This window comes from Podarcis liolepis, assembly GCF_965112155.1.
Source record: "Podarcis liolepis genome assembly, chromosome: 10".
In the NCBI taxonomy this organism is placed as follows: domain Eukaryota; kingdom Metazoa; phylum Chordata; class Lepidosauria; order Squamata; family Lacertidae; genus Podarcis; species Podarcis liolepis.
In genome coordinates, this window is record NC_139562.1 from 34,098,775 (window position 1) to 34,122,735 (window position 23,961).

General features: G+C 41.3%; 1 protein-coding gene across 3 annotated transcripts in view; it reads right to left on the minus strand.

The window, feature by feature from the left end:
• Positions 1–23,961, minus strand: part of UTP20 (UTP20 small subunit processome component) — a 59,188-nt gene that overhangs the window by 34,370 nt on the left and 857 nt on the right. For 2 of the 3 annotated variants that reach the window (XM_083462839.1, XM_083462840.1), the window contains exons 2-23: positions 23,771–23,851; positions 21,460–21,526; positions 19,073–19,205; positions 18,317–18,505; positions 17,766–17,847; positions 16,232–16,369; positions 15,239–15,394; positions 14,605–14,751; positions 13,414–13,548; positions 12,574–12,651; positions 12,302–12,480; positions 11,487–11,642; positions 9,223–9,311; positions 8,866–8,971; positions 8,208–8,358; positions 7,697–7,759; positions 6,842–7,000; positions 5,494–5,570; positions 4,471–4,550; positions 3,413–3,656; positions 2,199–2,417; positions 294–384 (exon numbers count right to left, since the gene is read on the minus strand). In XM_083462839.1, the coding sequence (XP_083318965.1) occupies positions 294–384; positions 2,199–2,417; positions 3,413–3,656; positions 4,471–4,550; positions 5,494–5,570; positions 6,842–7,000; positions 7,697–7,759; positions 8,208–8,358; positions 8,866–8,971; positions 9,223–9,311; positions 11,487–11,642; positions 12,302–12,480; positions 12,574–12,651; positions 13,414–13,548; positions 14,605–14,751; positions 15,239–15,394; positions 16,232–16,369; positions 17,766–17,847; positions 18,317–18,505; positions 19,073–19,205; positions 21,460–21,526; positions 23,771–23,851 (2,820 nt within the window). Of the gene's footprint in view, positions 1–293; positions 385–2,198; positions 2,418–3,412; positions 3,657–4,470; positions 4,551–5,493; positions 5,571–6,841; positions 7,001–7,696; positions 7,760–8,207; positions 8,359–8,865; positions 8,972–9,222; positions 9,312–11,486; positions 11,899–12,256; positions 12,481–12,573; positions 12,652–13,413; positions 13,549–14,604; positions 14,752–15,238; positions 15,395–16,231; positions 16,370–17,765; positions 17,848–18,316; positions 18,506–19,072; positions 19,206–21,459; positions 21,527–23,770; positions 23,852–23,961 lie in introns of all 3 variants that reach the window. The other variant, XM_083462841.1, reaches the window with a different exon arrangement.

The following is a 23,961-nucleotide window of genomic DNA, read 5'->3' on the forward strand; positions in this document are numbered from 1 at the left end:
GGAATTTAACTCTGTTAAAAAGCTTAAGAAACTCATTTATTCATAATTTTTCAAGAACAACAACAGAAAGTCAGTTTAGTAGCAAGCATTGGTGCAGATTAAATCAGGGATGACTTCCACAATACCACATTGGCAAACTTAACTGCTTCAAAAGATAACATATATTTTGCACAAGCATGCAAAAGGGATAAATAGCAAGTTCTACTAAAACATTTTGAAATTGGCATGGTCCTTGCAGGACAACAACTACACACACATCTAAACAAAATTAAAAAGAAGCTCAGAAGTTTCACCTGAGTGTATATTTCATTCAATTTTGCTTCTAAATACAATGCACGTGGATTTGAAAATTGGGCAAACAGTTGCAAGTGGGTGATGAGCTGTCTGAAAAAGAAATTGGAACACAGAAGTTAACAGCAGAAAGCAATTGTTCTGAGTCATCATTAAAAAAATTGATTTTCGGTAATGATTAAAAAAAAAAAGAAGTCTACTGAAGCACGTTCAAAGGCTGTTGAAAGCTAATAAAAACCAGGGTTTTCAACACAAGTGTATCACTCAGTAGTTCATCTTCCCTTTGCTGAAAGGAGGAAGAGGAGAATTTGGGAGAGGAGAGGTTATAAGTCATCCTAGTGATAAAAGTAGGCAGATCTGATCCAAATCCCCAGCTTCTAGCCATTCACAAATTGACTCAGCTTCTCATACTATCCTCACCCGATGATCTTTACTTCTTCACACATCATAATAAACCATGGTTTGCAGCTTATCATGGTTTACCATGATCAAGCAATATGGTTGTGTACATCGCCGATCATTCCTGCTTCACTCATCCCCTGGCACAAGAGGAACAACTAGGCAGCCACTGTTAAGCTTGGCCTCCTGTTACATCCAAGTACATGGCAACTTCCACTTAGCCTTAAACCATGGCTTGTTGTAGACATGGATTGTGGCTAGTCCCAGGTTCAGATGCAATGGAAAGTCAAGATAAATTGTGTCTTCCTGGTTAATTTCTTCTGCTCCCACCAAAGGAGGAGTGGAACAGGACCTATTAGACAGTGTGCAACAGTGTAAAACCATGAGCCAGAAATCATGCTTATCACGATGAGTGAAAACAGCCTGAATCTAAAGAATATGCATGTCATAGAAAATTGTTATGTTTATATAATGCTATGGCTGCATACATTTGCTCTGCAACTGCAGCACAACCTTTAAAGCTAAATAGCAGCAGGTTAATTATGAAGACTTACTACTTGTGAGGCAGTCACTTTGTGTAACAGGTCATTTTCTCTAGGATAGAACAGCCCCTCAAGAATACAGGAGTTGGTTGTCTCTGTCATAAACCTGCCACAATCTATTTGCACCAGTAAGTGAAGAATTTATGCTCTAAAGTTAAACAATAGTGGAAGGACACTGACAGAGAAATGACCCTGGGGTCAACAGAGGGGAGGAAAAACCTTCACTAAAGATTCATTAACACTTGGCCCATAAATCATTTACTTCTTGAGTTACTGATATAGGTATTTTAAAAATTCCATTGAGGAACAAGAATTTTTGAGGCTGGAGTTCTGTCACAATCAAGAACAGCATTCCACACACACACACACACACACACACACACACAACTCACTCAATCCTGGCCTACAATTCTCAACAGAAAATCATAGAATCAAAGTATTGTAGTGTTGGAAGGGACCCTAGGAATCATCTAGTCCAACCCCCTGCAATGCAGGGATATGCAGCTGTCCCATACGGGGATCGAACCAGCAACCTTGGTGTTATCAGCACCATGCGCTAATCAACAAATGCAGAATTTTAGCACTACAGCAATGACCAGCCAGAACCAACCATGATTTGCGATCTTTTCATCACTGAAAGAGCTTTTGTTCTTTGTTTCATAGTGTGATTAGCATGTTCTCTTGTTACATAAGAGGTGGGGATCTTTTTATATCTTGGAGCTGTTTGAAAGCCCTCTGGGAGCAGCCTTGGACTGCCCTTTTCAACCTCCAATTTTTGCTGGGCCATTCATGGGGGAGCAAGAACCACAAGCCAAATTACATTCAAAAGTGATCTTCTTCACCTTACATGTACACTGTGTAAAAGAATATAAGTTTCACCACCCCAGCCCTCCTCTTCCCAACCTGATCTTCTCCAATATTTGTGGGACAGAAAATTTCCCTTCCCTGTAATTAAGTAAAGCTTACTTTGACGCAGCTCTTCTAGTCTTCTTTTTTGGCATCTCTTCCATCACTGGCTCTTCAGAAGTCTCCTTCTCTTCCTCATTCTCATCCTCATCCTTCTCATCATCTTTCATGGTTGTTGCATCTCCTTCCACGGTGAGGTCTCGTTTTACACTTCCACCGCTTTTCTTTCTAAGGTCTTGTGCTGGAGCTACCAGTGAATCTGCAGGATAGTATTCATTGCTGTAAAAAGAAAAGCAAGAAAACAAAAAAGGGATGGGCTAGAACAGGGGTCAGCAACCTAAGGCCCATGGGCCGGAAGCGGCCCATGGAGGTAGTTTGACTGGCCCACAAGCCGCCCCTGAACTGAGTTGCCCGCTCACGCGCTGCGCTAAACCGGTGCAGCGTGGCACAGGGACTCGCTTCTTCGGTGCCGGAAATACATCAGCACACACGCAGATGCTGAAAATCGTGGACACGCTCGCTCACACACACTCACAATCTGGCCCACAGAGAGATCTCCACGGGACCAATCCAGCCCAGGCAAGATAAACGTTGCCAACCCCTGGGCTAGACCTCCTGCACCCTGTTTCTAGTTAGGCCTTCCTGCCTGTTGCTTCTCTCTTTTTGATTTATTCAAATGCCTCGGTAAAAATATATATTTCACGTTGTGATTACCTCACACGTACCTCTCCTTAAGTCTCCACACGGGCTCCCTGTTATTCTACACACCGGCCTCAAGCTCCTACTGCTTATATTTAACACTGACATTTAGCTATCTTTATAGCCTCTTTCCAGAAGTTGTTTGCCTGGTGGCGCAGACATGGTGCTTGTTTTCCAGATGGTGTGTTGCTGCCACTCGCCCACTGACCTCCCCACCATCTCACCATCATGCCTCCCAGTAAGTGGAAGCAAAACACCTGTTGGGGAGATAAGTGTTGCAGCTCCTCCCGACCAGGTAGGCCGTGTCTGTCTATCTGTCTGTCATCAACTCATGGAAGTTACTAGAACCTTCTATTTTCTGTTTTTCTATTCTTTCCTCTGCCTGGAATGCCCTCCCAAGCCACTTCCCATTTCTCCAACACCCATGCACACTCACACAAACACACATGTCTGCACACAAATATAGAGCAATCCCTGAAGTTGTCTTAAAAATTACACAGGTACTTTCGATAGCATTTAAAACCAGTACTCAAAAATTATTCCCTCTCTGGCCCATCCTTGGTGAAAATACTCACGTAATAAACCTTAAGAGAAGTGGAGAGAGTTCTCTAGACCTGGGCTCCACTCTGTCTGGAAATTTTGACATTGCCTTCCAAAGCAACAGCCTAAAATTCGCATGATCTGTCCTCTCACTGCAGCATGTCTGACATTTCAGCTGCTCAAGATACAAAGTTCTGACGTCTCTTCCATGGATTTCTTCTCCTTGAGCATCCATAATGTCCCACTGATCTTCTTCCAGTTCATTATGTAGCTCTCTCTCTAGAGAAAAAGCAAAAATAAAATTCTATTTTATTACCCTTTAGAAGATTCTGATAATGTATTAGAAGTTCTATTTACTGTTTTGAAGGCACTGCAGCTAATACGGCACCCCGCTGCTCTTGGAGTATATGTCATAAAAAGTGAGAGAACGGATTTATTAGAAAATGTTCCAACAAGCTGATGCAGCTATAGTTAAGACAAGTGGAGCCTAGGGCTGGGCGATGTTGGGTTTTCAACATCGCAGCGTATCACCAGCGATATACCATGATGTTTTAAAAAGCTGCATTGGCCCCAGCTGGCGAGATGCCAGGTGAAACTGCCGCAGCTCTTATCGTGGGAGCTGAGGCACTTTCACCCCAGCACCTCACAAGCTGTGGCCCCTTGAGAGACCCACAGCTTTTCACCCCATGTATAATGCTTGCTGGATGTCTTCAGGCACACCTAACATTTGTATAGAGCACAGGTAGCTATCATGGTCTCCTCCAGGTGTTGTGGGACTACCATCAGCTTGGCCAATGGTCAAGGAAGGAGAGGCCTTGCTCCCACCACTGCATGTAGCCTCTCTATGCCTTGAAGTTGTTCCAAGCTGGAAAACCACTAGTTTCTTTTCTTAGGAGAACAAAAGCAGCAACAGGAAGAGAGGAAACAACTTTGAGACACTTGAACACCCCCCATTCTGGGGCTGAGAATGGAGTGGGAGAGGAGAGAAAAATTCTCCTGAAATGTACGAAGTCAAAACTCCCTAGACTTAGTTCATGAGCAGCTCTGATCTTGGCTGGGCTATTATGAAACCATTAAAGTTGCTTTCTCTTACCAGCATAAATGACGGCCTTTTCCAAATGTTCGAAGTAAACTTTCCAAAACTGTTTGTTTTCCATTTCATTTGCATGAGAGCTAATTTTAAAAAAATAAAGGGAGGGATGTAAAATTGGGCAACTTCAGCCTATAAAATACTACTAGCATAAAGGAAGAAAAATAATACCAATCAACTAGGAGTTGGCAAAGAAAGTATATAGCACTGCATTTCTATGCTGGGCATAGATGAGGGAGCTGTTGATCCTTCCTCTGTGCCCAGCATAGAAACCAAAGTACTCCATTACTCCTCTGCCGGCCCACTCACTCCCCAGCATAGAATATCATGCACTACAGCTTGCAGATCCTGGTCAGCTAGGTCTACCAAGATAGTGCATAAAAACAAGGCTGTCCTATTTGGTTCACTGACACTATTAAGGATCTACAGTTTTCTGATATTAGTTGATAGGGCTTCCTTCTGGTCATGTGAGAATCCAAAAGTGCTTTGCAAAATGTTTGCAAAGCAGAAGACTAAATCTTGTAAATCAAGCAGTGGCCCTTCAGATGTTGATAGGCCACAACTCCTTTCAGTCCCAGCCAGAATAGCCAATGGTCAGGGATGATGGGAGCTGGAGTCAAACAAAATCTGGAAGGCCAGAGGTCTCCTATTCCTGTCATAAATATGGACTCCTATATGGGATAGTCATTCTCTTCATTATATGGGAAGCCTGGAATCAAATTTTAGCTCAGCCATTGCTCTACTAGTGGGCTTCAACAGCCCACTCTGCTTCAGCTTCAGTTAAGAATGTGTAAAATGAGAACATTACAAACTTATATTTATGAATAAGATAAAGAAATGTTTTGCACTATAAGCCATAGGAAGCAGGGAGGACATTTTCTAAAATAAGGAATGAATTTGACCCAAACGCATGAAGATCCAAACCATTCACTTTTAAAACAGGGCATTCAGCTCTCACCCAGATCAATTTTATATTTTATTTGTTTATACAGTTTTTATTATTCAGGAGTGGGAGGAAATACTTACGCTATAAGCTCAATCACAGGAACCCACAATGGATTGAAGTTGATATAAAGCATTCCCAGTAAATACCGAAGAGGCACCTAGGATAATATTTCAATATGGGGTTTTTTGTATCTTTAAACCATCGTTAATACATTTATTAGTGGTACTCATTCTCACAAAACCAAACATTTCCATTTAACATTTACAATCTGTTAATTTGCCTGGTCCCTGTAAAAGCTCTAGTAACTCAATTGTTCTAGTAAATCAAAAAGTTTCCTCTCATTCTACTGTGACAAAGGAGAAAAAGCCTCAGAATATTAAGACTGGAGCAATATCAATGGCCTGCTTCACTGCAATGGTTTCCCAAAACACATCCCCTTGTGCTTTGTAACAATATGTAAATGAATTATCCGTCTCCTCCTATAGCAGTGGGTGACAAAGTTCTTTAGGATGCCACTGCAAAGAAGGAAAAGCATGAACTGGCCTTCAATAGGTGCTTGGAGCATGGAGACGCACTAGGTGTATTTTCGATTCCCCTCCACACACAGAACAAACACACAAAGGGGGATTGGAATCATTCTTTCTGTCTTTTCAAAAAGAAAAATAGTACATACAGTGAAAACAGGCTGCAAGTACATAGGTTTGCACTAGCCACTGGGAATTCTATTGCATCAGGTTTCCTGGCTGCACATGTAATTGTGCAAGTTCCTCTGAAAATGTGTGGAGGTCAGAGGGTGGGGTCCAGGAGACCTTGCTTCCCCCCTCCATGAATTACATCTAAGATCTAGTGAAGCACTGCATCAAACCCACCCCTTGTAGTCTGTGCAATATACAGACCCCCTCCCTCTGCAAGCATCTGGCCAGTTATGACTCCTGGTATTATGCTAATGGACTAAAGACAACATTTGGGACAGATCAGAAAGACAAGCTAATATTTTACAAATGCAAAAAGTAGACTTGGAGAACAGTAAAGGGAAACCAGTTTTTCTTCAAAAGAAAAACAAAAGAGAACCCTCTTCAGCTGTAAAAGCACAGCTGCTAACAGAAACAAATCTCCCTTAATAGTTTCCATTTGTTTAGCAACAGCCAGTTCAGAAATATAATTCACTGCCCACAGTTTTACATAGACAGGGGCTCCCCCATGTTCTTAAACAAAGGAGAAAAATAGAGCCACCTTTGTTCTGTGCATGACACACAGGACCTGGATCTCAGCCACTACAGCTAATTTATTTCTTGAAACCAGTTATCAAAACGCCCACATGTTGTTAAGCCTATTATGATGAAGTACAAAAGGAAACGCAATCTGTACGTGACCTTCTTTAGCAAGAAGGGAAAAGCTGTAGCATGTCCTTCAAGAAGGACATTTTACCTCCTGTAAAGGTCCCGCAGGGGTCAGGGATTGGACTGCATCATGCCTCAGCTTCCTTAGGTGGAGCAGTTTCTCACGATAATCATTGATGCTTGCTGGCACAAGTTCAGCTTGAAGTAATATGGCAAATACAGACTGCAGCTCCCCCACGCCCATATCCTTAGCAAAAGCAAAAGAAACAGCTGGCGTTACAAGATTTATGTAAAACAAAGCTTCGTGGAATCTTACCAGTTCCCTCACAGCTGTTAGAAGTCAACTGAGGATCAAATATACCGTATTCACTCGAATTTAATGTGCACCATTTTTGGCCAAATTACGTCGCAAAAATTAGGCTGTGCATTAGATTTGATGGCGCATTAGATTTGACTGCAAGCTTGAAAAACACTGCTTACATAGCAAATACTTTTTTGGTTTCAAGGTTTTGAACATTGAAGTGCGCATTAGATTTGATGGTGCATTAAGATTCACATAAATACGGTATCAAAAAAATGTACAGCAAAAACGGCAAGACAGTAAGAAAAGAACAACACAGCCAGCGACTGAGCTGTAGTAACACCAAATAATCATTTTCAGCCAGGAAAAACACACCACTCTTCATTTAAATTCAAGACATTCCTATTCACAACCACTCCCCTCCAAAAAGACAAATGTCTAAAACTCTTACGTTTCTCCAACACTTTTGCATAACTAAGCCCTCACTAAGCAGAAGATCTAAAGCTTAAATTACCTAGAAAAGAAGAGCCCCATAACAACATTCAGTGAATTATGTAATAGTAAAACTATACAATGTTTTATCTCCCAGTGCAATCTTAGCTACTTAGCACCCGGACAGCATTATTTTACATGAAATATTACCTCATTCCCCACAGGAAGCTGGACATTGAAATGATTTAAAATCCTTATTGTCAACAGTCGTACCTATCAAAGGGGAAATCAGATTTCATTACATTTTTCATGCTGCAAAATCAGGTATAATGAAAAGGGTGCAACTGAAAGGTATTAATTTATCATTTATTTACATAAAGTATTTTGCTCCTTAGCCAAGAATAAGCTTCCAAAACAACTTACAAATATCTTACAAACATTTTTAGCCTTAAAATCTAAAACATGTGGCACATAAGTAAAAGAGATTGAGGGGGGAGGAGGAAAAAAGCGAACTCGTTTTCTTTGAACGACCAACTGGAATGGAAGTTCATAGAGAAGAGGAGCCTAAATCGGCTGGTCTCTCAGCTGAGGGGATGGAGAAGCCTGCAGTCCTATGACAGACGCTCCCTGACCATCTTCTCCATTAAGGAATTCTACCTCAAGAGTAACTGTTTGGAAACACAATGCATTCAGCAAGAAACTGTTAGAAAATAAATGTTACCTTGGATACACTGCTTGAAATATTGGCTTGCAATTTTAAAAGCAATTCCATCAGACTCTCTTGGGACAGATGTTTATAGTACCCACACAATGCCAGTCTTGTACAATAGAGATCAGCCAACAGCAAGGCAGATGGGTCTGAAGGAAACGCCCTGGGGAAAAGAGGCACGTTACTATCAGCCAATATATAATTAAATACAGTGGTACCCCTATTTGCGTTCACCTCCGGTCACGTATCCTTCAGGATACATACGTGGCAAACCTGGAAGTATTTTTCCGGGTTTTGTAGCGCACGCATGCGCAGAAGCATTCTATGCGCCGTGAGCATGCACAGAAGCGCTAAACCGTGCTGCGCACATATGCAGAAGCAGCACCTCCGGTTGAGAATTCCTCAGGATGCGGCCGGACCTCAGAGGTACCACTGTATATGCAAAAATGGATGAGAAGTAAAATATTAATACTTAACGTGTGTGTTATTTGTCTTTAACCTGAAGCAAACTGTTGATCTGGCAATATGGTTAGAAATACCTCAACCCAATGATTACTACTGGCCAATGCATACACTCTAAACTTTGGTAAACACAGCATTAAACAAGCACACACAAGTCCAACATATTGCTCCATAAATAAAAGGCAAACTCCATCTCCCCATTACATACATCAACAAAGTCTTTATGCGTTCCACTGGTAACAGATCTAGAATTTCCAAGGATTCTGCTAAACTAAGCAGTGTGCTCACAGCTTGGCAGACCACAAACAGGCTTCCTAGGGAAACAAAACAGGAGTAAGTTATATATTAATCCATACTTTGTGACCACACCATTAGGGAGTGCTTTAATTTTAAAAAGTCTATACAAAATGCAAAAGACTGGCTGCTTTCCCATGTAATGCTAAGTAATGTTTTGGTGCACCATGAACAAGCTGCAATGAAGACTTCTGCAGAGATCGGTTTCACTTTCAAAGAATGCTGGTTTTACCCACCATTGCAGAATGAGAAATTACTTTCAACAGCTCACCTTTGCAAGGCTGTCCTATCTCAAGAGCAGTGAAGAGATACTCAGTGTAGCCTTTAACTTCTGGTAGGATTTTCTCTTTGACAAGCGGCCTGTTAGATACAGAGATACAAACCTAACACAGCTGCAGTGAAGTGTATAAGATAAAACCTAGAAAACGTTACGCATCCTTCAGTACTAATTAAATAAAAGAAAAATGATATGTGTGTTTACTCAGAAGCAAGTCTCAAGTCTCACTAACTTCCATGGAATTTACTTCCACATAAGTGGGTTTAGCCCCCACAAACACACCCAGTGTTTTGACTACCCAGGGCTGGACTGATTCAAGCATATGTCATCAAACTATCCATGACACCATTCACACAATTAGCAACTCCATTATTTGCTGCTTTAATGTACCTTTTAGGCATGGGGTTTGCTATCTTCATGTGGGGTAGTGGGCTTTAATCCTTTGCCCCCTTTCCATTGCTGTCCCAATCTAGATCATGGCAAATCTCCGCCCCCGCCCCCCTTCCAATCCAAACCACAAGTGTCAGGGGCCTACTCTGGCTTGTGACTACAAGAAGGGGCAAAGGGTTAACACTTCCCATACCCACACAGAAGGATCCCAATCCAGATCAAGCATCCTGAAATTTACTTTTTCAAAGGCAATTGTGTAATGGCTAATTGTGTGATTGCCATTTGAGCTGTTTCGGCCCTAACAATGGTCCCAATAGCTACTGTAAGGCCAGCAGCTTCAAGTCATTGCTATGTAAACTTCAATTTCTATTTCAACTTGAGAAGAAACTTGCACACCTTTATGAATGAGCTTGAAGTCAGGTTTCTTTCATTTTAAAATATTTATACCTCGCCTTTGCATATTAAAAAAGTTTTTTAAAAAACCAAAGTGTAAATCACCAAGTCAAACCAAACAGCAGGCCAAGGAACATAAACAGTTTGGGGGGGGGAGCAATAAATTAAAAAAAAAAGACCTAAGAGGTCTTTTCTAAACAGAGAAGTAGGCTGGCCCTACTGTTAGGTAGAATGAGGCAACTGCCTTGAAGTGGCAGGTCCTGAGGGGTGGAGAACACTGACACAGTGTTGGGAAACAGCACTTCATTTGCCAAGTGCCTTGCACCTCTTGCAGAGCAATACCCACTGCACCTGAGAGAGGCTGTCTTGCTTGCAACATAGAAGGAAGGTATGGCTGCCAGTACAGTCTGGTTTTTTTGTACATGTACCTTTGTCTCAGGCAGCAAAGCCTCTTGGGCCAACCTTGTAGCAAACGAAGGCAGAAGGCCAAAAAAAGGATGGGAGCAAAACTGATCTCATGGACAGAGAATTTCAAAGCTTGGGTGTGGCAATAACTATAGCTTGCTGCACTGGCTAACTGGGATTAATTAACTGACAACCTGGTTCTACAGATTCAGTGGATAGAGCACTATCCTTCACTGTAAATTCCACCCTTCTTCAAGTTATCCTACAATTCGTGAACTAAGATCAACATTTTCAGGGCTATTCCAAGTGACTAGGGGCACTCTTCCCCCTCCCCTCAAAAAAAACAATAACACAAAAAACCCTAGCCACAATACTTCAAAATAATGCAACCCAAATAAAGTGGTTGTCATGGCAACAGAAACAAGCACTACATAAATGCCCTTGAATACTAATGGGATATGGAAATGCAAAACAAGTTTTCATTGTTGTTGTTTTTAACTGCACATCTTTGGATTTGAAAAGAGTTCATTTGATTAATCCTTTACCACGGCTTAAAACTGGAGTGACCGGAAATGCCGGAAATATCGCTTGAGTCAGCAATATATCAAGGGACAGTAATGAAGTAGCGAGTGGAATCAAGATATGCCCCAAGATGGTTTGCAGTGCTGCAAAGGATGCAACTCTTGGGTCTTTTTCTTTCTTTCTTTTTTGCTTTTGGCACAGTCACTTTATTCCAGCAAAAGGTTTTAGGATGTGTTACTGCCTGTGTCTTTGTGCTACCAAAAAAATAAAATAAAAAAATCCTATCACAAAAAGGTGTTGAATCTTTAGAAGAAAGATGCAAAAGTCTTCTTTTCCAGGCCATCTGGGCTTTCCATAGAAGCAGGGTTTTATTTCTATATCCTCCCAGTGTCACAGTAGACACCCCCCCAGCTCATTTGCTATGAAAGCCTAACATACAGAAGAATAATTGCACTTGTTTGTTTTGATAGAGACTTACAAATCAGTGACCCTACATGTGGTCTACTTTTATAGAAACAAGTTAGTAAGTAAGCGCCTCACATATTCACCTGATGTGAGGAAGTACCACAAGAGCTGCCCAGGGTTTTGAAAGATCAGCCATGCTTCTGTTTTCTGGTATCTGAATGCAAGACAGAATGTGATCCAAAACAGTCTTCTGTTCTTTCTCTTCAGTTCTTTTACTTCGCAACTGTCTTCTATTCAATCTAAAATTAAATCGATTGTATGCCGTTACCACATATACGTAAGATTGCCTGCAGGGATAAGTAATATGTGGCCTCCCAGATGTTGGTGGACCACAACTCCTATCACCCCTGACCACTGGGCCATCCATGCTGGTTGAGGGAAATGGGAGGTGTCCACACGTTCCCTCGTCCTTGGTATTTAAAAGTAGCATAGTTTTATGAATCCAAAGTATTTTGCAATACTTAAGTGACCAGAATAAAACATTGCAACCTGCTCCTTTCCCACAGATAGGGACGCGGGTGGCACTGTGGGTTAAACCACAGAGCCTAGGACTTGCCGATCAGAAGGTCAGAGGTTCGAATCCCCGCAACGGGGTGAGCTCCCGTTCCTCGGTCCCTGCTCCTGCCAACCTAGCAGTTCGAAAGCACATCAAAGTGCAAGTAGATAAATAGGTACCGCTCTGGCGGGAAGGTAAACGGCGTTTCTGTGCGCTGCTCTGGCTCACCAGAAGCGGCTTAGTCATGCTGGCCACATGACCTGCAAGCTGTACGCCAGCTCCCTCGGCCAATAAAGCGCCGCAACCCCAGAGTCGGTCACGACTGGACCTAATGGTCAGGGGTCCCTTCCCTTTTACCTTTCCCACAGATACAGCTCAAAAGCAACTGCTCAAGTCACATACCCTTTAGCAGATTCCATAAAAACCAAGGGATACTTCTCAAAGGCCATCGAACCAACTGTGGGAGGTTCTGCTTTCTCTAGAATGAGTTTAGCCAGAACTGCCAAGGCCTCCTCCTGAACCAGAGTATCTTCTCCACAAATGCAGTGCTCAGCATATTCAAGGAGACTGGGAAGAAATTGCTGGAAAGGGAAGGAGACAAGGATCGCACTTACTTCTCTCTCCTTAAGATGCAGTTCTCCAGCTGCTGTAAAAGGGGTAAACACTTCACCTACCTTTTCAAATTGTTCCATTGGAAACATAACTTTAGAAAAATCCCATAGAGAACGCCTTTCAAATCCACCTTTGAAGATCTATTAAAAAGCACATGAACAGTAAATTGAAGTAAATAAAGACCTGGTTCCAGATTCATTGGGATTACTTTGAAGGACGATGGGAAATTCTTATTCCAAAAGATAACCTGCAAAAATCTGTTTGCTCCCAAAAGAAATTGAGACACAAAACTTACGAATTGGGAACAACCTTATCTGTGGTGTCTTTTCCAGTATTTACTGCATTAGCGTACAGAAAAATAGTCACTGATCATGCAAAACTTGCAGACATGCACATCTCTTTAAATGCAGTTGTCAATGAGGCTGCTTGCGTATATGAACCCATGTGTGACAATATGAAACTGCACTCAGACATCTACCAGTAATATCTACTCCAACTAAAGGTCTCAGGTGGACCTCTTATGCAGTCCTGCCACCAGAGGGGTCTGGAGAACCCTGCCACTTTGCTATGGCTCTCCCCTACAAAACTCTCTCAAGATATAGACTCAGATTTTTATGGCAAATAGCTTCCAACTACTACTTTGATCCCAGCAGTTCAGCTGCTCAGCTGGGACGAGAGAAACTCTGGCATTTATGCCCAGCTGGATCTGCTTGTATTGGTTGCCAGAAGAAAATAGATTTGTTCCTATTTCCAGAAGACCTATATGGGGAAAGTGAGCCTGTTCGCATATATTCACTCACAGAAAATGGTAATGTATGAATCAAGTCTTGCAGACCAGGTGCTCAAAAGTGGAATGCTCATAATACAGTATTCAACCGAGTCCAGCCTAATATTTTGTTTACCTTTTCAACAATTTCTTTGACCAATGAATCAGGCAATAAGACATTCTCATCAAGAAACAGAACAGAAATAACTTTAAGCAGAGTATCACGACAGGGCACTGAGAGGTCCGGTGTTTCTATCAGTTTTGTTAACGTCTGTGAAATGAAAATATGAACAATTAAAAACACACTTAGAAATTCCGGCAAGAAGAACTAGAATTCCTGTTTCTATCTGAAGTCATGAGTGCTAGAAGCTTTTCGTTGTTTGCTTAAATGAAATCTCTGATTTATAAGACTAGTCAGAAGTGACCTGCACAGTATCTATTTTTTTTTAATGCATCCTGCCTATTTATTGAAGGAGACTCAAAGCTGCTAACAGACAGTAAAAAAAACAAAACAGAATAAAACAGACATGATTTTTTTAAAAAAGAACAATAAACATTCAAGCAGCACAAAGAAATATAAGAAATGAGCTGGCAAAATTGTAGAATTAATTAAAGGCCTTTTCAAAAAGCTGTCCATGTCTTCATTAGTTACCTAAAACAGTATAGTAGTGGGGCCTAAGACCACAGTTCATCACATTTGGAGTCATGCCTATCCCTAAATCTTTTTGATACCACATTCCTTTGCACTAAGAGTTTGGATTTGATATCCCACTTTATTACTACCCGAAGGAGTCTCAAAGTGGCTAACGATCTCCTTTCCCTTCCTCCCCCACAACAAAACACTCTCTGAGGTGAGTGAGGCTGAGCGACTTCAGAGAAGTGTGACTAGCCCAAGGTCACCCAGCAGCTGCAGGGGGAGGAGCGGAGTCGCGAACCCGGTTCACCAGGTTACGAGACTACCGCTCTTAACCACTACACCACACTGGCTCCCTTCCTTCTTGAATAATATCTCCGGCATAGCACAATAATATAGCAAAATAGTCAGTGTTGTTAAAAAAAAAAGTGAATCTAGATCAACAACGAATCCATCAGGTAATTAGTCATAGACGAACAGTTAATCTAGATCAACAGAATTCTTGCCAAGCTGCTGAAGATGACTAATAAATTTCACTCATAGCTGCACCCTCTCTACCACTAGATCCAAACTCTTGATATAACCTCAAAGACAAAGCTAAACAATGCTTCCTGCTTTACTCCCACCTTGCTTCATATCCTCTCTCATGCCAGATGTACATGATCTATTCTAGCAGAGGAAAGTTTTACTGACCTTACAAACTTCTTCAGGCTGAACAATTTTGGAGCCTTGTGCATATTCTGCTAAGATCAAATACACTTGCAATATCCTCTCAATCTGTTCAGAAGCTTCACAGCAGTTGTCCTTCGTTATCTTTTCTTGCAGTTCAAGTATTGATTTCTATGTGGTTGATTAAAAAAAAAAAAGGTTTTGCACCCAAAAGTCAGACGTTTCCACAGTTGTTGTTCTTGTTGCTGCTGAACTAGACAAAAGGTTCCTCAAAAAAGTGCAATTCAGTGGTTTATAACCTTATTTCTCACCCCTTTACTCAGACCACATGAATGGGACTTCATGAAGATTGGACATCTCAGACAAAATACAAGTTTTGCTTGTTATTTACAATTACAAGCAGCTTTTTAAAAGTTTTTTTAAAGTTTTATATATTAAGGACAATGTTTTCCCACCCAATTCTACAGGCAACATTGTTAAAATCAATCAGAGTGTGTAATATTCATTTCACTGTTGACAACAGTAAAGTAACATGGTTCTGGATACCTGCCACCTCAACACTTGACACTCACCACATGACTTTCCCATCTCCTGCCACATACCACCATAATTCAAAGGAGGGTAGAGCCTCTTTCTATTTTAATTAATTACAACTCACTTGCAAACATCTGAAAAATACACTGAAATGTTCTTTATGGATGAATCCAGCAGCTGACTTTGCCATATGTTCGAAAGCTTCCCCAACCAAGTTCCAGGAGAGGGTCACTTCTGTTTCTGTAAGTGGCCCCAGCTTTTTCAGAATTAATGTTATAGCCTGTGGGGGGAAATTACACGCATCTTTAATGTTTTAAAATAGTTCACATTAAAAATATTTTTCACTCTAACCCTGCTCATAAACTCATTTACTCCTCAACAAACAACTTTCAGCTTAAAGGAGGCTACTGCTGCTTCATGGCAATCTGATCCTTTATGCAAGATTAGCATTATACAGGGTGAGTCCTTTAAAAGAGGCCCCGTGGATACAGAGTGCACATGTTCCACGGGGCCTCTTTTAAAAGACTCACCCTGTACAACTCGGAAAGATTTCCATCCAAAATTTGTTTTATTTATTTATTTATTCATTCATTCATACTTTTTTTGGTATATACCGCCTTTTCCTCCAAGGATCTCAAGGTGGTGGTATACATGGTTCTCTGCACTTTATTTCACAACAACCTCATGAGGTAGGGGAAGCTGAGAGACAGTGAATGACCCAAGGTCGCCCAGTGAGCTTCATGGCTGAGTGGGGATTTAAAACCTGTTCTCCCAGGACATAGAGTCCAACACTCTAACCATTACACCACATTCCATATATTACACACACACACACACACACACACACACACACACACACACAGTTTCTCCTTATGGAAACTGTGCCAAGTATTGACTGATTAAATAATTTTTAAAAATGAAAAAAGAACTAGAGATATAATATTCTGAAAGTCTTCTCGAAATGTGTGAAATAAACTTGCTATTTGTCTATTGGGTTGAGGGGGGAATTTAGGGCAAAACAACCTAGACCAATCATCTATGGAAGCAAGTTAAAAATTCACTACCGAATCAGGCACTTTATAATTTTCCATTTGCTTCATGCACTTGGATTGCTTACCGTTTCAGCACAGGAATGGAACATGTTCCTAACGCCTTTGCACGTCTCAAAAATCAGCTGTCCAACACCTTCTACTTTTTCTGGGTGCATTTCCAAGTCATGGAACATTACGTTTAAGAGAGCATTTTGGTCTGAAACCTAGGAAACAAAATTACAGTTTGCACCCCTTTTATTTCAATTCATACATACTACTTAGAAAGGCTAATTAAAAACCCCTACAATGTATATAAACTAAATGGAAAAAGTAGATTTCAAGCACCATAGAATGTGATAGTTACATACTTTACCTGTCCTTCTAAGGAACTTGGGAGTGTCTTCTGATGTTACACTGATCAAGCTTCTCTTTACATTGAGCTGTCCGTGTTTTACAGACTATCATGCTGTGGAAACCACAAGTTCCCAAGCAGAGTTGCTATCAGTTCAAACATGCAGACAAGCCTTTTACCCTAGTAATGCAAGCCAACAGCAAACATCTCTCCAATGGCAACCATATTGCCAGAACAAAATATAAACCAGAGAGGTGCCCAAAGCCATTAACTGACCAGCCTAAAAGGTCCAGCTTAAATAGCATCCTAACAATAAAGTAAAGGAGTGCACTATATCAAAGAGAAAACACAAAGGTGATAGGTGCAAGAGGATTTGTTTACAAACTGGTCATCAGATTTCCCAATACATTTCAAACATTTGTGTTCTTCAGGGGAAGTGGTTCAGCATTTGACCAGTAAACTAATGTCAGAAAAGTTACTCCAAGTTGTGCTTTTTCTTATTATTCTGCTATGTGGTACAGTTGGACATTGTACCAGTTACTAAGAGCACTACAGTTACAGTCACTCTTCTAAAACAAGCAGAAAAATCCAACCTACCTAGTGCCTTCTACCTAGTGCCATGTTTAATACATGGCATCTCCATTAAAAAAGGGGGGGTGTCAGGGAACATGAGATAGAAAAAACCTCAGAGAGCTACTACTAGTTAAAGGTAACAATGCTGGCTAGATGGTCTCACTCCCTGGCTTTATTCGCATGTCACAATAAACTATAGCTAATGGCTTACCACGACTGCACCTTACTGGTCTGTTTGCTTCCTCTCTTGATCTAACTAGCATGGAGGAGACAAATGGCTTAGCATTCTGTCAAACCAGGGATCGTGGTTTGTTTCATTCCTAAAAAAACCACCCCACAATAAGTAACAAAGGTTTGTTATTGACTCACTGGTTTTGCAAACCACAATCCCTGGTTTGGATGCAGTGCTGAGTCAGAGATCATGGTTTGTTGTTTCCACTAAGGTAGAACACAGCCCAGAAAGGCGCACTCATAACAAATCATTGTCTATGGTTTACTGTGACATACAAAGTGGGCCACTATAAAGCAGTTTCATAGGTACACTGAACTAAATGGATGACAGTCATTTCCTTCAAACTAGAGATACCTAGTAACACTTTGTATTATATTAAATATTAATGCTGTAGGTAAACTCGATTTGAACAGAAGGCACTTCTCTTTTTACACTGTCCTGCCCCCGCCCCAACATCACTTACCTTCCTCATCAGGAAAGTGAAGCTTTCTGCTGCAAAATTTCTGATGTGCTCTTTATGGTGAGCCAACAAGGTGCTGTACAATCTGCAAGTACAACATTCAAATATTAAAAAAAACCATGCAGGATCAATTCATTTCTCCAGCAATGCTTCCTGGAATCCATCATCAGACACAAAGCAAATTTATTAACATATATTTTATACCGATTTAATTATGGCCATAGCTCGGTGGTAGAACATGTATACAGAGCCTTGCAGACAAACCAATAGTAAACATAATAGGCATTCTTGCTTCCCTTACCACACGGCCCAAATGAACATAGCATTTTCTTCTCAGTAAATTTAGAAGAGGGAAAGAACTAGGCTGCCATTGTGTGCACACAGAATCAGGGCCACTAACTATCACACTATAAGAATCTATAAGAATCAGAGCTAAAAGGGACCAAAAGCTTTTCTAGTCTAACTCAATTAAAGAATAGTTTGTTTGTTTATTTTGCAAATGATGCAGAATAAGACTCATGTATTGGCCATGTTGTTGTTGTTGAAAAGCTTACCCATAAATATTGGACATGTCCTTCACCATCAGCCTCCATAAGTATTTGTAAAGGTAAGAAAGGCAGGTGAAAGTCCATTCTAGCAGCTCCGTGTCCTGGGTATCCAACAATTTTGTAATGGACAGAAAAAAGTCTTGGAAATGAGGATAGAAATCTGTCTGGAGATCGCGAGCCAGCTGCACCACTAAGCTGTATTGAGATACATAAAGCAGGAAAATGTGAGTGGTGCCACATTATGATTTTAACACACACATCCCATGATGATTTCAAATAATTCTGGGGGAAATCTCACTGTCCCGTGGTCTGCTCACAAGTGAACACATTTGTATATTGTATGGCCCAGTGTACTCCTGAAGTTCATCCCAGCTAATATAACCTCGTTACAGTCCTGTGCAATGAGCATATTAGTATCATTCCCACTCTGGAAAAGAGAGCCTAGGACTCAGTGGCAGAGCTTCATGCTCCGGCACCGGGGGGCGGAGAGCAGATGGGGCTGGTGCACGTCCTGGGGGGGGGGGGCGTGGCACCCAGCAAGGGGAGAGGGGGCGCAGCTGCAATGACACCCCACCAGGATTGCGCTGCCGAAGACGGTGCCCTCCCCCTGCACTCCTCTTCCTCCGCCAGTGCTAGGACTGAGAAACAATTAACTGCCCAAAGATACCCAATGGACTAAAAAGAACAAATGCACGATTGGCCCTTCCCCCCTGTGAACAGAAACTCAGAAGGTATATTTTAGATACTGCAGTAGGTACTTACTCCAAAAGAGGTTGAAAAGCAAGACTGTCTTTCACTTGCAGGTGGGTTTTCAAGCTCTGCACAATGTCATTCTGATAGTACACCAGCTGGTTGAAAGACTGGCATTTGTTGACTACCTGCCTGTAGAACGTCACTGTGTTAAAAACAAAGCAAAAAAACCTTAATGATTTGTTTCATGGAGTCTCAGGAACACTAATCTACTGAGTTCAGCAGAGCTTACTCCTAGGTTAGTGTGGATTGCATCAGCATTAGGCCCTAGAAAGAATGGCCAGCATGCATTACCCATGCCTTCCAGCTCTTGCTCATATTACAAGTCTCCCAGCTTTAAAGGCTCAAAGCCAGCAGGTGATTAAAAACCATATACCCATGGAGTACAATCCCAGCATGCAAGACCCGTAATGCATAAGGGGGACACCCCCTCACAGCTCCTAGCATGGCTCACTTGCATGACAACAGCCGATTCAAACAGAGGCTCAAAGGTTAGACCTTTCTGGGAAAGAAGGAACTGACTGTGCATGAAGCTTTAAAAGTGGCTTGTCAGGTCAAATGACAGGTCTGTGCCAATTTCTCTCTCCATCTCTGTCTCTCATACATACACACATATACACACTCTAATTATCATGAGCAAACAAGGGATTAACTGTGGCAAAGCTTTTGGCTGGAAGGTATGACTGGAAAATACTTGTTCCACAAGGAAGAAAACTAAAATATCTATTTTGGAAACAAGAAACTGTTGCTGAAATTTTATGAAAGCTTTGTAAAACTGAAGAATAGGAACACCGTTAGCAGCTTTCTGCCCCACTCCTCTCTCATTACTGGAAAATGCAAAGCCACAACTGCAGATAGAGTGGAATGACTATAGATAGCACTGTTCATCGAGATCTAGAACCCAATGCTGGATTTGGGGTGAATTTGCAAGGCCATCCAACAGATAAGTGCCACTGTGACAGAAGGAAGAAGAGGAGAGAGACAGAAATAAAGAGAAAGAAACATATGGAAGCCTTTTTATTGTGCATAATGGTTTATGCTTACAATGCTATCGGGGTGATCATCCTATTTGTGTATGCAAACATTTTGGGACTCTCAAACAACTTAATTTCCATTCTGTGCATATCCTGTGATCTCCCACTGAAGTCCTGTAATCTTCCCTAACACAAAAATTTTGCCAAGGGGGGGGTCCTCACTTTTGCTGCACTGTCAGGTACACAGCATTGAACTAGTGTTATGGGTACAGCACTGGCCAAAAAAACTTTAGCACATCATTGCCAAGCCTGATCCAATCTCTCTTCACCTGGTGCTATACCAGCTGCACTGGCTCCCGGTGGAGTACAGGATCAGGTTTAAGGTGCTAGTTTTAACCTTTAAAGCCCTATACGGCCTAGGACCCTCGTACCTACGGGACCGCCTCTCCTGGTATGTCCCACAGAGAAACTTACGGTCTTCAAATAAAAACATCTCGAAGGTCCCAGGCCACAGAGAGGTTAGGCTGGCCTCAACTAGAGCCAGGGCTTTTTCGGCTGTAGCTCTGATCTGGTGGAACACTCTGTCACAAGAGACTAGGGACTTGACATCTTTCCACAGGGCCTGCAAGACAGAGCTGTTCCACCAGGCCTTGACATCTTTCTGCAGGGCCTGCAAGACAGTGCTGTTCCACCAGGCCTTTGGCCAGGGCACAGCCTGACTCCCTCCCTCAGCAATCTTCGCAAAGCTCTGGCCCAATGGTTGCCAGTGGCTTGAATTAATTAATTTTATAATGAATGATTTTAGAGTGTTGTTTGTGTTGTACTTTTGTACTGTTTTATTGTTGTTAGCCGCCCTGAGCCCGGCTTCGGCTGGGGAGGGCGGGATATAAATACAATTTATTATTATTATTATTATTATTATTATTATTATTATTATTATTATTATTCTCCAGCTAATGCTGTACCATTAAGTGAAGTGTAGTGTAGTGTAGTGTAGTGTAGTGTAGTGTAGTGTAGTGTAGTGTAGTGTAGAAGGGCTAGCCTATGCTGGTATAATGCGCCTAATCATCCCACGTGGACCACAGGTCATGATACTGCACTGATGCACCACTGATGGGATTGGGCTACTGAAGAACCTGTGCTGCTTATATCAACACTAAGTTAAACAGCAGGAAACATCAACAAAACATCCTGCCACCTCTATTCTAGCACTGAAAATTGCACAAAAATCAGCACAGGAAAAGCAAGGCATACTCATCTGATGCACTCCATGTTCAAAATGTATACATATCACTAACTGTATATTAACTGATAGATTGTGTGCAAACCCTTACTCTCTACATACATTTCCAACCAAACAGCAACACTTTTATACAACACACAATGAGAAGTATTAATACAAAATACTTTGGGGAAAAGATATACCAAAATGACGAGTAAGGTTCAGCTCCCTCCATTTCTCGAGTCCTTCATGAAAATATGTTTCAACCTCCTAGCAAAATCAAGAGTGTATATTAGTTAATATATATTCATATGGAGCAGTTCAGGCTTGATTACTGAAGGAATGCTTAAGTAAAAAGCCTTCGTAGGGTGGTGCAATACTTATGAGGTATAAAGCACAACTGAATTATTCCATTTTTCATTTAAACAGTTACACAAGTGTTTGCAAAACTGGAGCTGTTACCTAGAAACAATTATAACATTTGAAAATAACTGAAATTGTCAAAAGCATGCCAATTCTTATACAGCTGGTAATCACATATTACAATCAGAGGGCCATGATCCAACAAGAGTGGAGCTGGAGGGAGGGGCTGTACAGACAAGATAACTTTCTATACCTTCTCTGGAGTAGAAGTGATGTGTGCAAATAACAACTCAATATATAAATTCAGCACCCCAAGTGGACAAACAAACCTGTCTAAGACTACACCACTTGAAGTTGCAAATGGATGATCCTATGCTGGAATGCTGCCCACAAAAGGGAGGATATATTTGAATGTTCAACTTACTTGACCTATAATATCTAGTTGCGATCTTCAGAACCACCCTGTAAGGTAAATTGGTATTACTGTCCCATTTCAGGTGATGGGATGGGGCAAGGTGGAGAGACAGCATCTTATCTCAGGCCACCTAGTGATTTGATGGTAGAGGCAAGATTCTAATCAGGGCCATCTTGAGTCACAGCTGAGTCTCTCAATTTCTATGCTAAATGCGCAATCTCTCATGCAGAAAGGCAGCATGTCAAGGTTCTTTGCATAAACTTGTGCCTAATTTAAGCACACATTCATATTTATCATTACAGACTGCAAACAGTCCAAATAATGTGAACGAAGAAAATGAAGTATGCGTTGAAGTTTCCCCCATATTTTGAATCATTCTTTTCACATCTCCAGAAACAAAACATGTTTGAAAATAAACGTAACTCTGACTTACATATACAGGTTAAAAGCTATTTATTATTTTCCTACTACACAGGACTCTAGGTAAATTCACATACTATTGCTGATCTGTTTCAGCAACTGGGTTGCCTGGCTGCCACCAATACAAAAAAAATGGCTTATGGACAAGACAAGAGCAACATACAAAGGACTGTATCCAACAAAGTCATCCCATTTGCACAAGGACTGAAATGCACAATTGAACTTTTCCTCCCTCTCCTCTTCCTGTGCTCCTCACCTGAATCTGTACATGGGGAGGAGGAAGGGGAAATTCCACTGTGCAAGCATAAGTCCTTGCATGAACAGAACAACTTCACTGGATACAACCCAACGACCTTGACCTTGCTCCCATGACTCTCAATACACTATGAGTGTGGTTAACAAATACAAAGACAGAACATTTATTGTTGATTTTGAAAGGAAAAATATTTACTATAGCACTGGTAGAGCAACACCCTAATCTCAAAGGGCTGGTCTTGCAGGAAATGTTGACAAAAACCAAAGGTCATTATTAATATTTTATTATATATTTCATAATTCCTAACCCCCAGTAGACTGGCCACAAAGCTGCTCAAAAACCACAAGCATAACAGAACAGCAAGAGAAAGGAAGCTGATCCCCATATGTGTTGCATTAACTGCAGCCAAACCACCAGAAGCGGGAGGGAGGGTCTGCATGCAATGTACTGTTTCAGACATTGCTGTGTCAGATTGTTTCAGACTGAGATGTGGCATGATGGTATACAATATTTCTTTCTGTAATAGTTCCCCATCTGTACAATGAAAATAAATGTTATTCCCTATAAGGGTTTTCTAGAGCAATCATAGAGCTTTTGTCAAGGCCTAACCAACTGATATAGTGGAGATATTTAAGCCAGAACTCTACTGTGGCAGTCCCTGTATTGATTGCTACAAGTTCAGATATAACCAGTGATGGTAATTGTAAACACAACACATCAGGCACCTATTCTATCAATGACTGCCTGTTTCAGTTCCAAGTATGCTGCTCCCAGCAGAAACCTATCTTTTTTTAAAGGGTCACAACTTTATTGAATTCAAAGCATCTGTAGTAAATTAGCACTGTAGCTAATAAATTAGCCACCCCAGTGCAGGTAACTAGATCAAAGGGATGCGAGGATGTACAATGTCTACCACCCTCTTCATCCCATGTCAGGTGACCCTACCATGGCTCAGAACTAGGCACCACCCTGTAACTGAGCTCCCAGCACCTCAACACCCACATCCAACACTGAATAAGATGACACCTAGACAGATGAAAAACAACTACATTAATCTTACCTCAGCATAGCTCCCTGTTCTGTCAATACGATGGATAATGTCAATATTTACATTGCTTAAGCGTTCTGAGAAGGTGAGAAACTGTAAAAAAAGTAATAAATAAACAGGAGTTTCTTGTGGGTTTTTTTCAGTTATCTCTGAGACATCAGGCTTATCAGAAGTTGCCAAAGAGTAAGATTTTATATGGCTGT